Source organism: Enhydra lutris, unplaced genomic scaffold, assembly GCF_002288905.1.
Source record: "Enhydra lutris kenyoni isolate GAN:26980312 unplaced genomic scaffold, ASM228890v2 scaffoldscaffold22, whole genome shotgun sequence".
NCBI classification, from domain to species: Eukaryota; Metazoa; Chordata; class Mammalia; order Carnivora; family Mustelidae; genus Enhydra; species Enhydra lutris.
This window is the reverse complement of record NW_019154106.1, coordinates 18,792,817-18,807,600: the sequence shown is the minus strand read 5'-3', so window position 1 is coordinate 18,807,600 and position 14,784 is coordinate 18,792,817. Positions and strand designations below refer to the sequence as shown.

The 14,784-nt window shown below is 57.4% G+C and overlaps 1 protein-coding gene across 1 annotated transcript in view; it reads left to right on the top strand.

Moving 5' to 3' along the window:
• The window catches only part of LOC111150116 (CD82 molecule), a 49,326-nt gene extending 39,019 nt beyond the window's left edge, over positions 1 to 10,307 (top strand). The window contains exons 6-9 of the mRNA XM_022507481.1: positions 5,202 to 5,303; positions 8,404 to 8,610; positions 9,038 to 9,121; positions 9,375 to 10,307. Of these exons, the coding sequence (XP_022363189.1) occupies positions 5,202 to 5,303; positions 8,404 to 8,610; positions 9,038 to 9,121; positions 9,375 to 9,452 (471 nt within the window). The 3' untranslated portion in view covers positions 9,453 to 10,307. The remainder of the gene's footprint in view (positions 1 to 5,201; positions 5,304 to 8,403; positions 8,611 to 9,037; positions 9,122 to 9,374) is intronic.
• Positions 10,308 to 14,784: the final 4,477 nt, after the last annotated feature.

The following is a 14,784-nucleotide window of genomic DNA, read 5'->3' as shown; positions in this document are numbered from 1 at the left end:
TAGTAAGGGCTCAGTAAACGGCAGCTGTTCCTGTTGTCTTTGATGTTAGTTTTAGCGAGAGCTGTGGGCCAGGATTTGGGAGTGGGGATTCCTTTAGCTCTTTCCTCATCTGACCACGTATATCCAGCCCAAGTTCGGTGGGCCCGGCCCAAGTCTGGGCTTCCAGGGCCCTGTGTTCTAGGCTGGCGTCTGCCTCTGGCTGCCCTAGGGGCTTGGACAACTTGCCCAGCCTCTCAGAGTGCCAGCTGACATCTCGGGGGCCTTTCCCAGCTTTGACGCTCTGGGATTCTGGCTTGTCCTCTCCAGGTAGAGAAGAGTGGGAGAGGGTCACGAGGAAGAAAGGGAGCACTCTCTGCTGGGACGTGCCAGGCACTGGCCTTGGCACACTCACGCAGGCCCTGCTGCTCCCCTGCCCAATGGCGCACAGGGGTGAGGCCGCTGAGGCTTCAGTGGATGATGTCAGGGGGCTGAGCAGAACAGCGGGGGGCTGAGGGCTTGGAGGGGAAGGACCTCAAGTGGGGCTGGGTGGGTGCTGGGGATTGGGGTTGGGGGTAGTGGCCCAGCCACACTCCTGTGCCTTTCCTCACCCTGGGGGAGGTCAGGAGCACGGTGATGCCCTCCCCGCTCTTTCCCTTTCCTACTGGAGAAGCTCAGAGGAGCCAGTGTGCATGCGTCCCAGTGCCCTAACCTATAGGTGGTAAGACGGGTTCCCCGAGGACAATGCCATTCTGTGAGATGCCTGCTCCCTGTGATGGAAACCTCCTGATCCCCTGGCCCGGGTTGCTACCAGCCTTGGGGGTGGACAGCTGGAGCTAGGACAGAGACATGTGACCTTTGTCTTCCCTTTGGGGAAGGGGAAGAAGGCCTCCAGGCGTTCCTTTTGGAAGGGGATCATGGAGAGCAGCAGGATGGAGATTCTTTTTTTTTTTTTTTTTAAATATTTTATTTGACAGAGTGAGAGAGGATAAGAGGGGGAACAGCAGAGGGTGAGGAAGAAGCAGGCTTCTGGCTGAGCAGGGAGCCCGATTTGGGTCTCCATCCCAGGACCCCCAGATTATGACCTGAGCTGAAGGCAGATGCTTAACCGACTGAGCCACCCAGGTGCCCTGGGATGAAAATTCTTAAGGTGCTGGGTGCCTGTGTGGATCCTTGGCTCCGTGGCAGTGGAAGGTGGAGCGTGACTCAGACCCCGCCCTCAAGGAGCTAACTGGAGCCTGGGGAGTTCTGGGTTGCTGGTTATGTACTTTGCTGCCCACTTTCAGGAAAGACCCAGGTGCGGTGACTAGGACTAAACACACCACCCCCTCTGCATCCACCACTACCAACAAGGGCCCTCATTTCTTACTGGGATCCCAGGCTGAAGCCTCAGACCCGCTGTGTCTGCATTCTGGCAAAGCACCTGGCAACATGTCCTGTGGGATCCCCGGGAGAGGACAGGAAGATGTGGGTCCGTTTCATTGCTTGGGCACCTCGTTCTCGAGGGCAATTTGATACTTCGAATAAAGAGCATGGAGAGTGGTCAGGACACCATCCCAAGGAGTGGTTGGAGGAGCCAGAGAGGAGAGGGGGTGGAGGGAGACGCAGTCTGGTCTTGAATATCCGAATGGTTTCTCCTGGGAGAGAGTGATCCGATTTGTTTCAACTGGTCCCCTCTGGAACTTAAACTGAATTGCTTGTATCAGGAGCCTCCCAACCCCTGCAATGTGCCATTCTGTGGGGTCCTGAGTTCCCCATACGGGGAGAATTTAAGCAGAGCCCAGGAAGGTATGGGAAGGGCTCTTACTGAGGTCTCTTTTAATCCTGCCTCTGTGTGAAACAGCAGGCTGCAAGGTGGAGTGCGAGCCCAGCCCGGTGGTAGTGGGGAGCCGCCCCAGAGGGGACAGTGGGATCTGGGGGGGGTGTGTGGAAACAGTGGGGGTTGGCCGCGGTTAAGATCGCAGGCTTCTGGGGCCCCCCAATTAGGGTTACAGTCCGTCTCTGCTGCTCGCTAGCTGTGTGATCTTGGCAAGTCGAGCCTCTGGATCTGTTCTCTGTTCTGGGAAATGGGGAGGAGGGACCGGGCAGCTTTCCAGGACTGGCCTCCTAGGCGTGTGACCTGAGTGGTTACACAGGGCCCTCTGCTTCAAAGGGTCCATGCTTGGTTTACACTCTGATGCTGCTGTGTTGAAATTCGTAATCCTTTTTAAGCAAGGGACCCTGCATTTTCATTTTGCTCTGGGCTGTAATTAATGCTGCTGGTCCTGGGAAGGACTGGTTGTTTTGTTTGTTTGTTTTAAATCCTGGGCACGACTCTTCATTGCATAGATAGTAACACGATGGGCCAGAGCTGGCTGGAGGCTCTGCGGGATCTAGATTTCTGAAGGCTGCCTGTGGGACTCTGTCAGTCTCCGCCCCTTGATCTGGCTCTGGCTCTTCTCTGTCAGCTCCCTTCTCAGGCAGGCAGTCCCCGCAGGCCCTCATGTTGCCCAATGAGCAGAAAGAGAAGGTCACCTTGGGTGACATGCCCATCCTTGAAGCACTCCCTGTGCCCAGTGTTGGGGAGGTGGCCAATGGCAGCCTGGGATTTGCCCGTGGCAATGAGAGGGGCAGGGCTTCCGGGCTCATGAAGGGATTGGGGGGGTTACCCCTAAGGAAAGGAAGTGCTGCTTCTAGAAGGGAGAATTGGGTGCAGCGCAGGGAGAAACCCCGGACGAAGGAAGAGAGTGGGCATCTTACCCCTTCCCCTCCCCGCTTGCTCTTGTCTCAGGCATGACCTGGTTGCCAGGGTGACCGCCCCTGAGCTCCTGACTTGGCCTCCTGGGCATAGGGATCCCAAGGCATCTGCTGAGAGCTGAGCCAGCCCCTGTGGCAGCCGTCGTCCCTGTGGCCTTGCTGGGTCTCTCAGCTCCCTTCTGGGCTGCAGGATGAGGTGGTATTTCCATGGAAACCACCCAGCCTCAGTGGAAACCACTGGGCTTCCATTACTTTTCTCATGTCAGGGGACCCGAAATAGGGAAGTATGGGCTGGGGTATAAATAAAGACAAGGTCGGTGGTGGGGTGCGGGGAGGGCAGGTAGGACAGCTGTGGGAGAAGCAGCTGTCCATGCAAATGCCCCTGGGGACAGCCCCCTTCTTTCCGGATCATCCACCACCCCCCACCCCGGGGAGAAGAGGCAGAGCAGAGAAGGGTCAGGGCAGAAAGACCCAAGCCTGCAGGAGCCAGCCCCAGCTGTAGGACGGGAGCTAGCCGCTTAGCTTCTCCAGGCCACTCCTTCACACGCTCTGACCTCCTTCAGGCTGTGGCCAAGTGGTTTCAGTGCTGATAGAGCTTCACGGGTCAAAACTCGGGTTCCAGGTCCAAATCCCAGCTCTTCACATGTTGGCCATGTGACCCATGTTGCTGCATAATCACTCTCTCTGAGCCTCATTTCCTGCATCTCTAAAATGAGGGAACGAGGTAAATCCCTAGGTCCGCTCTGAGGATAGAAATGAATTAATGCACAAAAAGTACTTAGCATGGCTGGTTTCTAACAAGTGTTTGATAAAACTTAGCCGCTGTGATTCGTTGCTGGTAGGAAGGCTTTGTAAATTGTAAAGCTCAGTGTGAGCGAACCGAAGAGTACCACACTGGGTGTTCTGTCAAGAGGGAGAGGGGCAGAGAGCGGGCCTGGGGAGCGGGGCTGGTTTCCCAGGGCCGTGAAGGGAGGGGGCAAGGAGCCAGGGCTGCGGGTCCCTCCCGAGGATGTGGGTTTTCTGAGCTGCCTACGGAGAGCTGAGGCAGGCCACTCACCGCCTTGCGAGCCGGGCTCTGAAAACCCCTGCCAGGAAGTATCTGTCCTATATCCTAATTCCCCTTTCCCCGGAACCCAGGGACAGGTTTGTGGCCGTCCCCTCGGTACCCTGGCCTCTCACCCTGGGCTTCTGTGGTGACAGCAGGTGGCTGTGACTCGCTTATTTGTCTGGCATGCCAGGGAGGCCCCTGGACAAGGTCCACAGGAGAGGCCAGGCGGGGCCAGGCTTGGTCCGGCTCTCGGGGTGGAGGGGAACGGGGGGCGGGGGTGGCGCGGGTGCCTTGTTCCTACCTGGGGCGCGGGGCCCTGTTCTCAGTTCTCAAGGTTGGTTTCGGGTTTGCCTCCCTTTGCACGGCTGACTTGTTCCTGAAAAGCTGCCTGGGTGCGATCCTCTGTTGAGAGCCGCCCCTGGGGGGGCCTTTGGGGCTGAGTCCTTTTGTTCCTTGTGCCCCTCATCTGCCTTCTTTGTAAATCATTGTTTCCTTGGTGGCATTGAGAAAAGCAGATGCTTCTCTCCCTCACCAGCGGACCCTGAATTCCCCCACATAGTCAGGATTTGGAGTTCGCAGGGCTGCGGGGCAGGCATGAGGACTAATGGGGAGAGTGTGTGAGTACTGCCCTGGGGTGCGGCATTAGGCGGTGAACGTACAGCCGTCTGTTATTCAAGTACAGCTCACGTCTGACCTGGCCAGGCTTCACCAGGTATGGTCCTTGCTCCCATGACTCTGACATGCTAGTGGAGGGGAGACACTGTACATCCTGAAAAGGAATGAGCTCGTAATGACAATCCTATGAAACAGCAGGCCCACCCTTGCAGGTTGAGGAGGGCCTGGGAGGGGGTGCTGGAGGGGACAGGGAAGGGATATATTCTGTAGGATGGTCCAGGAGGGCCTTTCTGAGGAGGAGACCTTTAAACAGAGCCCTGGAGGAAGTGGACCGGTGAGCAATGTTAATATGTGGGGGAAGAGGATGACAGGTGGAAGAGGAAGTACAAAGTCCCTGAGGCATGCTTAGCAGAAAGACAGCAAAGGAGATCTGGGTAATTGAAGCAGAAGAAGGTAAAAAACAGACAGTGGTTTGAGAAGAGCGGGGGCCAAACAAGGATGGGCCTTGTGGGCCACTGACAGGATGGCGGCTTTCTTCCTGAGAGGGATGACAGGCCACCGGAGGGCTCTGAGTGCCGAACAGACTACAGCACAGCTGTGGTAGGCCCCGACTGCCCCGGGCTTCCTGTGATGGCCAGCAGGGGCCTGGCACCCTAGAAGCACTAGAAAAGCAGCTTAGCATGAACAGTAGGATGCTTTTGAGTGTGAGCATGTCCACAGGGCTAGGGTGGGTGAGGAGAGAGGCCGTTTAAATAGATGTGACCAAAGGTGGAGAATGGGTTTCAGGAAATCCGACCTTGACCCTTATTCTCCCCTCTGTCTGCAGCTAAAACAGGAGATGGGCAACATCGTGACCAACCTCATTCAGAACTACAAGGACAGTCACGAGGACAGACTGCAGGAGGCCTGGGACTACGTGCAGGCCCAGGTAAGGCGACGGTGGCAGGGGTCAGGGTGGCATGAGGGTCCTGGCCCAGTGTGTCTGAGTCTGGGTGTCGTCTGCCTGACTGAATATTCCAGAGAGTTTGTGTATGAGTGTGTATCTGTTGGGAGCAAGGGGCCTCTGAGTCGTACCCCTGCCTAGCACCCCAGCTACCACCACAGCCTCTCAGGGGGCCCAGGGTCTTGGAGGCTGCCTGGGGCTCCCGGTGCCCCCAGTCTATGGTCAGAGCGGGAGGGCCCTCCTCTCAAGCCAGGCTGGGGAGTATCAGGAGTCCCTTCGAGGGGTTAAGGAACTGGGTGCCAAAGCTGACGTGCTGACACGAGTCTGAGTGGAGGCTACCTCTGGGAGGGTATTGGTATGGGATGTGCCCGTGGGAACCTTCTGGAGTGAAAGGAATGTTCTATCCAAATCCCGATCCAACTGGCAGTCATGTCAGTCTATGTGTAAAATTTCGTCAAGCTGTGCGTGTGCGTGTGCGTGTGCGTGTGCGTGTGTTCCACCTCAGGTAAGTGAGAGAGGCAGACTGACTGAATAAAGGAATGAGAGAATGACTGACAGATTCCGTGACTGACAGGCTGAATGAATGAATGCATGAATGAATGATGGACTGGCGACAAAGTGACTGGCTGACTGACTGAACGAACGATGGACTGGCTGCCAGATTGACTGACTGACTGAATGAATGAATGACGGAATGAATGAATGCATGCATGAATGATGGACTGACTGGCAGACAGAATGACTGACTGTATGAATGAATGAATGAATGAATGAATGAATGGCGGGCCGGCTGACTGACTGACAGACAGAATAACTGACTGGCCCACTGGGTTCCCAGCATGCCCTGATGGCGAGCCAGTCACCGCACACATGAACGGACCTCGGGGATCAGGTCCCAGAGGCTGTATGCCCTTGGTGGGGACCCAGCATCTCTGGGCTGCCGCAGCGGCCTCCTGTCTCCCGAGGAGGCACCGGCCACAGCGGTCACTCAGGGCCTGCCTGCAGCTCTGCCTGCTGCCTGGCAGGGGGCTGTGGGGTGTGAGGGGCAGGGGTGGGGGCAGCGGGAGTAGGCGGACTCCACAGCACCAGGAGAGCAGGGTGTCTGGAGACGGGACTCTGTCCAAACCACATGGGTGCATCCCTTTTCTGGGCCGTGAAGAGCGGAGGGTAGTGTTTCCTGCCTCACAGTGTTTGGTGAGGAGGACCAGATAGAGCCGGGACGGGGGGCCTGTGTCCGCTGTGGGGCTCAGTGCCTGTGGGAAGATGTTTTCCTCACACATTCAGTTTGACCCACAGTTGCTGAGGTTGGGGGGACCCTCATGTCCCAGGATGAACACGTCCCTCCTTCGAGGAGCCTGGGGGAGAGGCGGGTCCCTTGAGAGATGGTGCGCACCCTGCCGTGGGAAGCACTTGACCGGTTGGGGGATTTCTGCAGCCCGTGAGGCCTCTAGATCATTCTGATGTCTGTCAGATGCCGCTTGGCACGGTGGTTAAGAAAGCTGACTGAGTCAGGCCCCTGAGGCTGGGACTACCAGCTCTGCTGCTTGCGGAGCCTGGGTGCCCGTCTGGCAAACAGGGCCTTGGACCCGTGCTCGTATGAGAGGAGTGTGTGAAGCCCGTGGCGCTTACACAACGCTTTGGTGGCCTGTCGGTGATGAGGGTTTATTGGTCCCGCGCAACCCCTGAGACGCAGGGCACGTGGTGGCCAGGGACAGATCTCGGCAAGAGGCAGGGTTGGGGACTCTGCCTGGTGTGGTGGCCAAGGAGTGCTGTCGCCTTCTGATGAGGGTATGAGGGCCTGGGTGCGCCCCTCAGCGGTGCTGGCCTCTGGCCCAGGCTGGAAGCGGCCAAGCATCGGTATGAGAGGACAGAAGGAAGGAAGCTGTCCCAGCCACTGCCAGAGCTTGGCTCGCCCCCTGCTGGTCACCGGGCTGCTGGTCAGGGACCGCCACCCCGAGCTGGGAGGGAAGCAGGGGGGACCACCCACGCACCCAGCGGGGGGGACATGAAGCTCACCCTGCGAGTCCACTTAATCTTCCCAGGGACCCTGGCAGAGTGGCTCTCGCTAACCCTTTTCCATGAGGAAGCCGGGACTGGCGGCTGGCACAGGCCCTCCCCGACTTGGTTCCACCTTCCCATGGGCCTTTCTAGCACAGGCCTAGCTCCTCACATCCCAGCCCTGTCAGGAATTCAAGTCCAGATGTGATCCACAGCCCCTCAGGGTCCCTTCACGAGCCCCACGGAGGCCCCTTCTGGCCCAGGGAGCCTCGAAAGGCCTTCTTCCCCTCTGGAGCTAGAACATTTTCTCTTCCAAAATGCAGAATTGGCCATATCTCCTTTTTTACCTTGACCACCAGGAAGCTCACAGCCAGATCTCAATTCTAACATGTACACAGCAGCTGAAAGTGGAGCTGGCCTTTCCCGAGCCGTCCAGATCAGAGCTGGACCCTTGGCCTGCCTCGTCCTGGGGAGTCCTCCCAGCAGCCCTTTGACTTAGGAACTTAGGAACTTAGTACTTAGAACTTAGAACCATTTCGCAGATGAGGAGACTGAGGAAAGCACTTTAACCAAAGTTAAGCTGCTGATACCTGGCAAAGCTGGGATTTGGACTCTAGACCCCACGCTCTTTTTAAAAAAATTATTTCAACTAGGCTCCATACACAATGTGGGGCTTGAACTCATGACCCAGAGATCAAGAGTTGCGCGCTCTACGGACTGAGCCTGCCAAGCTCCCCGAGACCCCCCACTCTTAACTGTGTGTTGTTTGCCCTGCTCTGTCCCACTTATCTGTGTCCTGTCTTTCAACTTGAATGTCCCTCCTGTGCTGCTTTGTATTTCTACTGTCCCTGAGTTTTTGTCTCTTGCTGTTTTAATGTTTATGATGTATGTTTCCTGAAAGCCCCTTTAAATTCCCTGCGGCTCCCAGAAGCCAGAGTGAAGCCTAAACTCTGATCCTGGTGGTTTGCCTGGCCCAGGGTGGGGCCTGAAAGTGGTTGATCTGAGCCTCCGTCCTGGGAGATGCCCCCTCCCCCTGGAGGGCCGCCTGCCTGAGAGCTGTGGGCGTGAGCAGCCGGTCTCCCCGCAGGTGAAGTGCTGCGGCTGGGTCAGCTTCTACAACTGGACGGAAAACGCGGAGCTCATGAACCGCACCAACATCACCTACCCCTGCTCCTGCGAGGCCAGGAGGGAGGAGGAGGACAACTTCGTGGTGAGGAAGGGCTTCTGTGAGGCTTTCGACAGCAACAGGACTGAGAGCAGGAACAGCCCCGAGTACTGGCCTGTGTACCATGAGGTGTGTGGACGGTTGTGGGTCCCAGGCTGGACTTGGGGCACCCTGGGGTCTGGGTACTCAGGCCACTCAGGCTTGCCTGGGCCGCACCTTAGCTCCGATTTCTTTCCAGCCTCCCTCCCTCCCTTGCTTCCCTCTTCCTTCCTTCCCTCCCTCCTCCTTCCCTCCTTCTTTCTTTCCCTCCCTCCTCCTCCCTCCCTCCTTCCCTCTCCCCTCCCTTCCTTCACTTAGCTGTTCCTGCCTTTGATTCACCTGTTTGCTTGTCATTTGTACCTGCATCAACATATTTGTTGATTTATGCAGTCAGGGAACACACAGACCCCGCTCTGCCGGCCCTCTGGGCCAGGTCAAGGGGGGGGCCTCCTGGCCATTGTGCATGGCGGGGGGAGGCTGCGTGGTGGGGTGACGTGGTCGTGTTTTCCCCTCGTAGGGCTGCATGAAGAAGGTCCAGGCCTGGCTGCAGGAGAACGTGGGCGTCATCCTAGGCATCTGTGTGGGCGTCGCTGTCATCGAGGTCTGAATCCCTTCCCCTCCAGTACCTCCGCCCCGCCCCCAGCCCTACCATCCCCGCTGATGGCCTCAGGGAGGCCAGGCCGGCCTGACCACTGTCCCCTCCCTGGGCGCCTCCGCCGCTGGAGCCACAGGCTGGTCCTCAGGCTTCAGTTGTGGGTCCGCTCCATCCCGTCAAGCCCCGGGACCCTCGCCAGCCTTCACAGTGAAATGCTGCCCTGGGTCCTCCCTCTGACTCCTGCCCTCTGCCCCCACAGCTCCTGGGGATGCTCCTGTCCATCTGCTTATGCCGGCACGTCCGCTCTGAAGACTACAGCAAGGTCCCCAAGTACTGAGGCGACTGCTGTCCCCCACCTCCCTGCCAGTCCCCCAGCCTCCAGGCTCCTCAGGGTCTCCAGGCTCTGCTCTAGGCTCACCGCCCACCTCACTCCCTGTGCCCGTCCTGTGCTGGCTGGAGAGAGGAGGCTTTCTGGGGCCTGGACCCATCTCCCTACCTTTCTGCCTCCAGACTTGAGCCCCAGCGGCTCCGTGGCTGCTTCGCTTCTTGCCTGCTGGGATCCGCGTAGGCCCCCGGAGAGAACGCTCCCGTGGCGTCCCTGCACAGGGGCACGGGGTCTCTGCCCCCCTTGGGAGCTGTGTACATGGCATGGGGAAAGGTGTATTCAACATTGGGGATGGGGGTGGGATTTGGAGAAGGCACCGGGGCTGCCCACTGCGTGGGTAAACTTTTTTTTTCCACTATAAGGCTTCTATCTTTGGTTTTCACATTTTCATCGAAGGTAGTGGGAGAAGGTGGGCTTTACCTCACATTCTTAGGAGCAGCAGCCCATCCTCAGGCCAGCTCAGATCAACTGAGGATGAGGCTCTGAGCTGGGCCAAAGAAGGGGCCCCCTGGGCCGGGGAATCTGGACTGGTTCTGGGCTGCTTAGGGAATCAGGGGGATGAACCCCGGGGGCCTGACACAGAGCTGGTCCTGCATTTGCCAGGATCCTGAGTTGTCCAGGGAAGGGTGAGGGGAGGACGCTTTCCCCGGAGAAGCTAGAAGCTAGGCGGGCCTGTCCTTTGCCCCCGAGGGAATGGGTGGGTGAGACTGTGCCTTGTAAGGGAGTGGGAAGGGGCTCTGTGCACAGTTCTATAAAACACGTCCAAGATTTGACAAGTAACATTAAAGAGGATTTGTAATGATCCAGCTTGCCGCCTGGAGATGCTGCTTTTGGAGTCCGGAGGACAAACTGGTAAGAGGGGGTCTACCCTCAAGTGGGGCTGGGAGGGGCACTGGTTGGGAGGTGTTTCCGCAGGGCCCACCAGGTGGCGCTGCTGCCCAGCCTTGGAGCCTGGCAGAGCCCAAAGTCACTGGCTTCCCCAGGCTCCTCACCAGCCCCAGCCCTGAGGGTCTCTCACTCCAACGGGAGCGCTGGTGAAAATGCAGGTTCTGGGCCCCGGGGGATTCTGATACAGCAGATCTGGGCTGGGGACAAAGAATCTGCATTTTCAGCAGCTCCCGCAAGTGACTCCTGAATCGTGTTGCTTTTAGATTCTCTGGTCCCAATAAGTCGTAGCTACAGAGGCTCCCCCAAGAGAGATGGGCAGGGCAGAGGAGGGGTATGCAAGCCAGACCGCCTTGACTTCACTGAGGAGGTGCATCTTAGGGACAGTGCAACTGTTGATCTGAACCTAATTAATTTCTTGCAAGAGACTTTCTGTGGCTGACGCTCTGGCCTGTGGAGGACGCGGGGTCAGCCCCAGGGGGCTGAAGAACCCTTAAGCTGCACAGAGCCTGGTCTCTGCTGCAATCAGAGGCTCTCCCCGGGGCTCTCAGCCTGCACAGAGGGCTGAGGGCTCGGAGGGAAGCCATCCCAGCCTATTTCCTTTATAACCTGCCTCATTCTGTAGGCAAGTACGTGTAATAAAACATGAACCGTAACAGGGAAAATATGAGCTTACGAGGAAGTGCAGACACGGGTGAAATGAGGCCAGCCGACTTGGCCAACCTGGTGATGGCGAATCCACGCTGTGCACATCCTGTGTTCTTCACTGCTGTACTCGCAGCAGACATCACTAGTTGATCACCGTTCTCATTTCGTTAGCCCAGAGGCCCCCTGGCCACGCTCCAAGTAGCCTCAGGATCCTTACCAGTTCAGTACTGTCCATCAATCCAGTTGGCCTGGGACATGAAAGCAGTTGCCATCTTTGAGCTCTAGTTGTTCAGTTGAATTGAAGTAATTTTCTCTCTGAACTTCCTGGAGGCCAAAGCAAAAAGGGAAACTTTGTTAGTTCTATAGCTCTCATTTCCCAGTGCTTCCATAGCTTAGCTACTAGGAAGATTGTGGCTGGCTGGAATCTAGCATTCAAGCCCGCCCTCAAACACACAAACTTTGATATCTCTTCATGACTGGAGCAGAAAGCATAAACAAGCCCCCTGTGCCTGACCTTGTGCTGGTTAAGGGCAGTGAGGACAGAAGCTGTGCATCTGCCAATGAAGAAGCAGGAAGACCCAGCAAATGCCTGCAAAGCGATTGGATGACAATTGTACATAGTTATTGGGGCCTGAAGAGCATTTGCTCAGTTCTAGTGCCCTTGACTGTCAACTGACGGACTCCCTATAATCCTGGGAGGCCCATGTTCATTATCCCCAACTTACAGATGAGGACAATGAAGAACACATGGTTAAGTAATTTCCTCCACATTCTGCTGCTGCCTGGGGAGTTGGGAGCCATCCCACATTTATTGTCTTCCTCCTCTTGCACAGGGAAGGGACCCACATGCCACCCTTGCACCAGTGATGGCCTTCCAGAGGGAGAAAGGCTGAGTTAAGAGACAAGCCTGGTCCCTCGCTATAGGCCAGGCTCCCCAGTCAGATAAGGAGACTCCGGGGCTTCAGCTAGATGAGGAGCTGCGTGGGGTGGGGACACAGTCCAGTTCAGCTTGGAGGTCCCTTGGTGCCCACGTGACCATTCCCCATTAGCAGGTCTCGGGGAGGGCTTCTCTGAGAATGGCTTGGGCCGTGATGGGGAAGGAGAGTGTAGGCTACCAGATGGTGGGGTTTTCCTGTTGTTCCATGATGCCTGCTGTGGGGAGCTCCAGGCATGAGACCTGGGGAGAAGCAGGCACCAGGGGGCTTGTGTGTTCCAAACTGTGGTCTCCAGCAGGCCCCTGGTGTTAGGGACAGTACCCAGGGTGGGGCTAGCAATCATGAACACAGAGAAACTGGGGGCCCCTTCCCCCATGTGTGTGTCTCCTCCTTACTCCCTCTAGGCCGGGGTGGGGGGAAGAAGGGGATGCTGGGATGGCCCAGAAAGCTGAGAGCTCCACCCAAAGAGCAGGGGCGGGCGGGTGTCGGCTGGCCAAGATGCCCAGGGGTTTGGGGCTGAGGCTGGGAGTCTCAAGGATGGGGGTGGGGCAGCAGGGAGGAGGCAAGGGGGACCATTGTCCCAGGCTACCTGCTGGCCCCCAAATTAAATGGGACCAGCTGTGGGTGTCAGCAGCAGATTCCCCTCTGTGGCCTTGGGTTGCCTCCCTCCAGGTGGGCAGGTGGGAGAGAAGGTAGAAGGTTCTACCCAGCCTTTGGTTGAGGGTCCTGCCATCTTAGTGGTGGCCTCGTATCTCCACCCTTGGGGAGGGTCCACGTTGCTTCTCAGGTTGGCTCTTCAGAAGAGCAGGGAGTCCAGGGACCTGGGTCGGATCTAGCTGTTCCTCAGTCTTCCCGTGTGACCCTGGTCCACAGAGAGCAGGGGTGAGCTCAAATCTGTGTTTGCAAACTACTTTAAAGAAGGCTGAGAAAATGTCAGAAGTTATTAAGAAGATGGGCTAAACCCCCAGCCAGCTTCCTCCTGAGGCATCTCCCCTGTGCCTTGCAGCTGGAAAGTACCAGAGCCTGCCCTGGGACTCCATGGACATGACTCTAGACTTCCTCCTGCCTCCACTGCCTCCCAGGCTTCCTGGGACCACCCCCAGGCTGGGCTGTGTTGTCAGACCCAGACCGCGGCATGACTTCAGTGACATCTGGTCATTGCGAGCACTGAGTCTGCCGGGACCCTCACTCCTACCTCCCGGGCCGGGGGGGTGGGCAGTTTCTACCGCCTTCCTTTCCACCACCCCCTACTCCCCACCATTGCCCCCAGGCCTGTGAGATTCTGTAGGGAAGGAGCAGAGTCCGGCTTCTCCAATTCCCAAGTTGGCTCCTCCATCCCGACCCCACCTGGGGCTTCCATCCTTCTTGCCTCCCTCCATGGGCTGCTGGACCAGCTGAGGGGCTGTGAGGCCTTCTGTGGGGGTAGGGGGCACCCCTAGGCTGTCATCTCTGCCATGAATGTCCTAGCCAAGAGACATGTGGCTCAGATGATGGCCACAGGGGCCCCATGATGGCCTGGTTGCTGGGACAGAGGGCGGGAAGGTGCAAGGGTGCCCCTGGGTAGAGCCCACCCATGGCTCCCTGGGACCAGGCAGGAAGCATGGGGTCAGGGTACTGCTTGCTCTCTGGGTCCTTTGGAAGGTCAATGGCAGTGTCCAGGAAGGGGCTTGGTCTGGTACGGACACTGACTATGGGCATGGGAGCCAGACTGGAACCGGAATAAGTTCCTTCTCTGTGGATAGGCAGGAGGTGTGGGGGAGACCAGAGGGTGGCCTGGGGTAGACAAATATTCCAGTACTTTTGTAACTGTTATGGCTGTATAGGCAAGTACTGCCGGATGTCAGCCCAGTGTGTGCATACACACACACACATACACACCCAACCACAGGCCTTGTCACCCCCTGAAGGCTCAGTCCATTCTTAGCTGTGAGGGAACCCAGATCATCTCCTCCGACTAAGCTGTGGCCAGCGTTGGGCAGGCAGGAAAGGTCAAATGTCTGCCAGCCTGGAATGTTCCAGACCTGCCCTGGCAGACCCCCATCCTGCCTGTTTCCTGGCAGAGTCTCCTCCAGTCCCGTCCCTGGGGTCTTCCAAGTGAGCAGGTTTCCTGGGCCAAGGAGCCAGGTGCTGAGGGTGGCTAGTGTCCCTAGTGACAGTCCAGCCCCCAGGGCCTCTCCCAGGCCAGGACTGCCACCACTTCCTCCCCAACTTGCCACACTGCCTCTGGTCAGGTATCTGGCTGCTCTCCGGAATTTCTGGAACCTGTGGGCTAAGCTTCGTTTGGTCACTGTTCGTTCATTCGTTCAGTCATTTGTTCGTTCACTCATTTGTTCATTCATTCGTTTGTTTATTCATTCATTCATTCATTCATTCATTCATTCCATGAATACTTAAATGGGCACCTCATCTGTGCCAGGTACTGTTCTAGTCTCCCAAGAACACAGCAGTGAAGAAAAGCAGATCCTGGACTGTATGGCACCTGTGTTCTGGTGAATATAAGGGATCTCGTACACCTATACCCCTAGATGTGTGCACACATGCCGCTCACACAAGGAGCCACCATCACTACCCCCAGCTTGGTCAGTGCTGACTGCTGCTGAGGGACCCCCTGGGGCCCATCCAGAGGCTCTGTCGTCCTGTGGAAGGAAGTAGCATAATGAACAGCGAGTGGACAAACAGGAAAGGGTGCGGAAGTTCTCACATTCAGCCCCCTTCCCCTCTGGCCACACTCCCGCAGGAATCACACCCTCGCCCCCTGCCACCCCCAGACAGCCCTTCCCCATGGAAACAAATTGGGCAGCTCCTGCTCCTGGGCA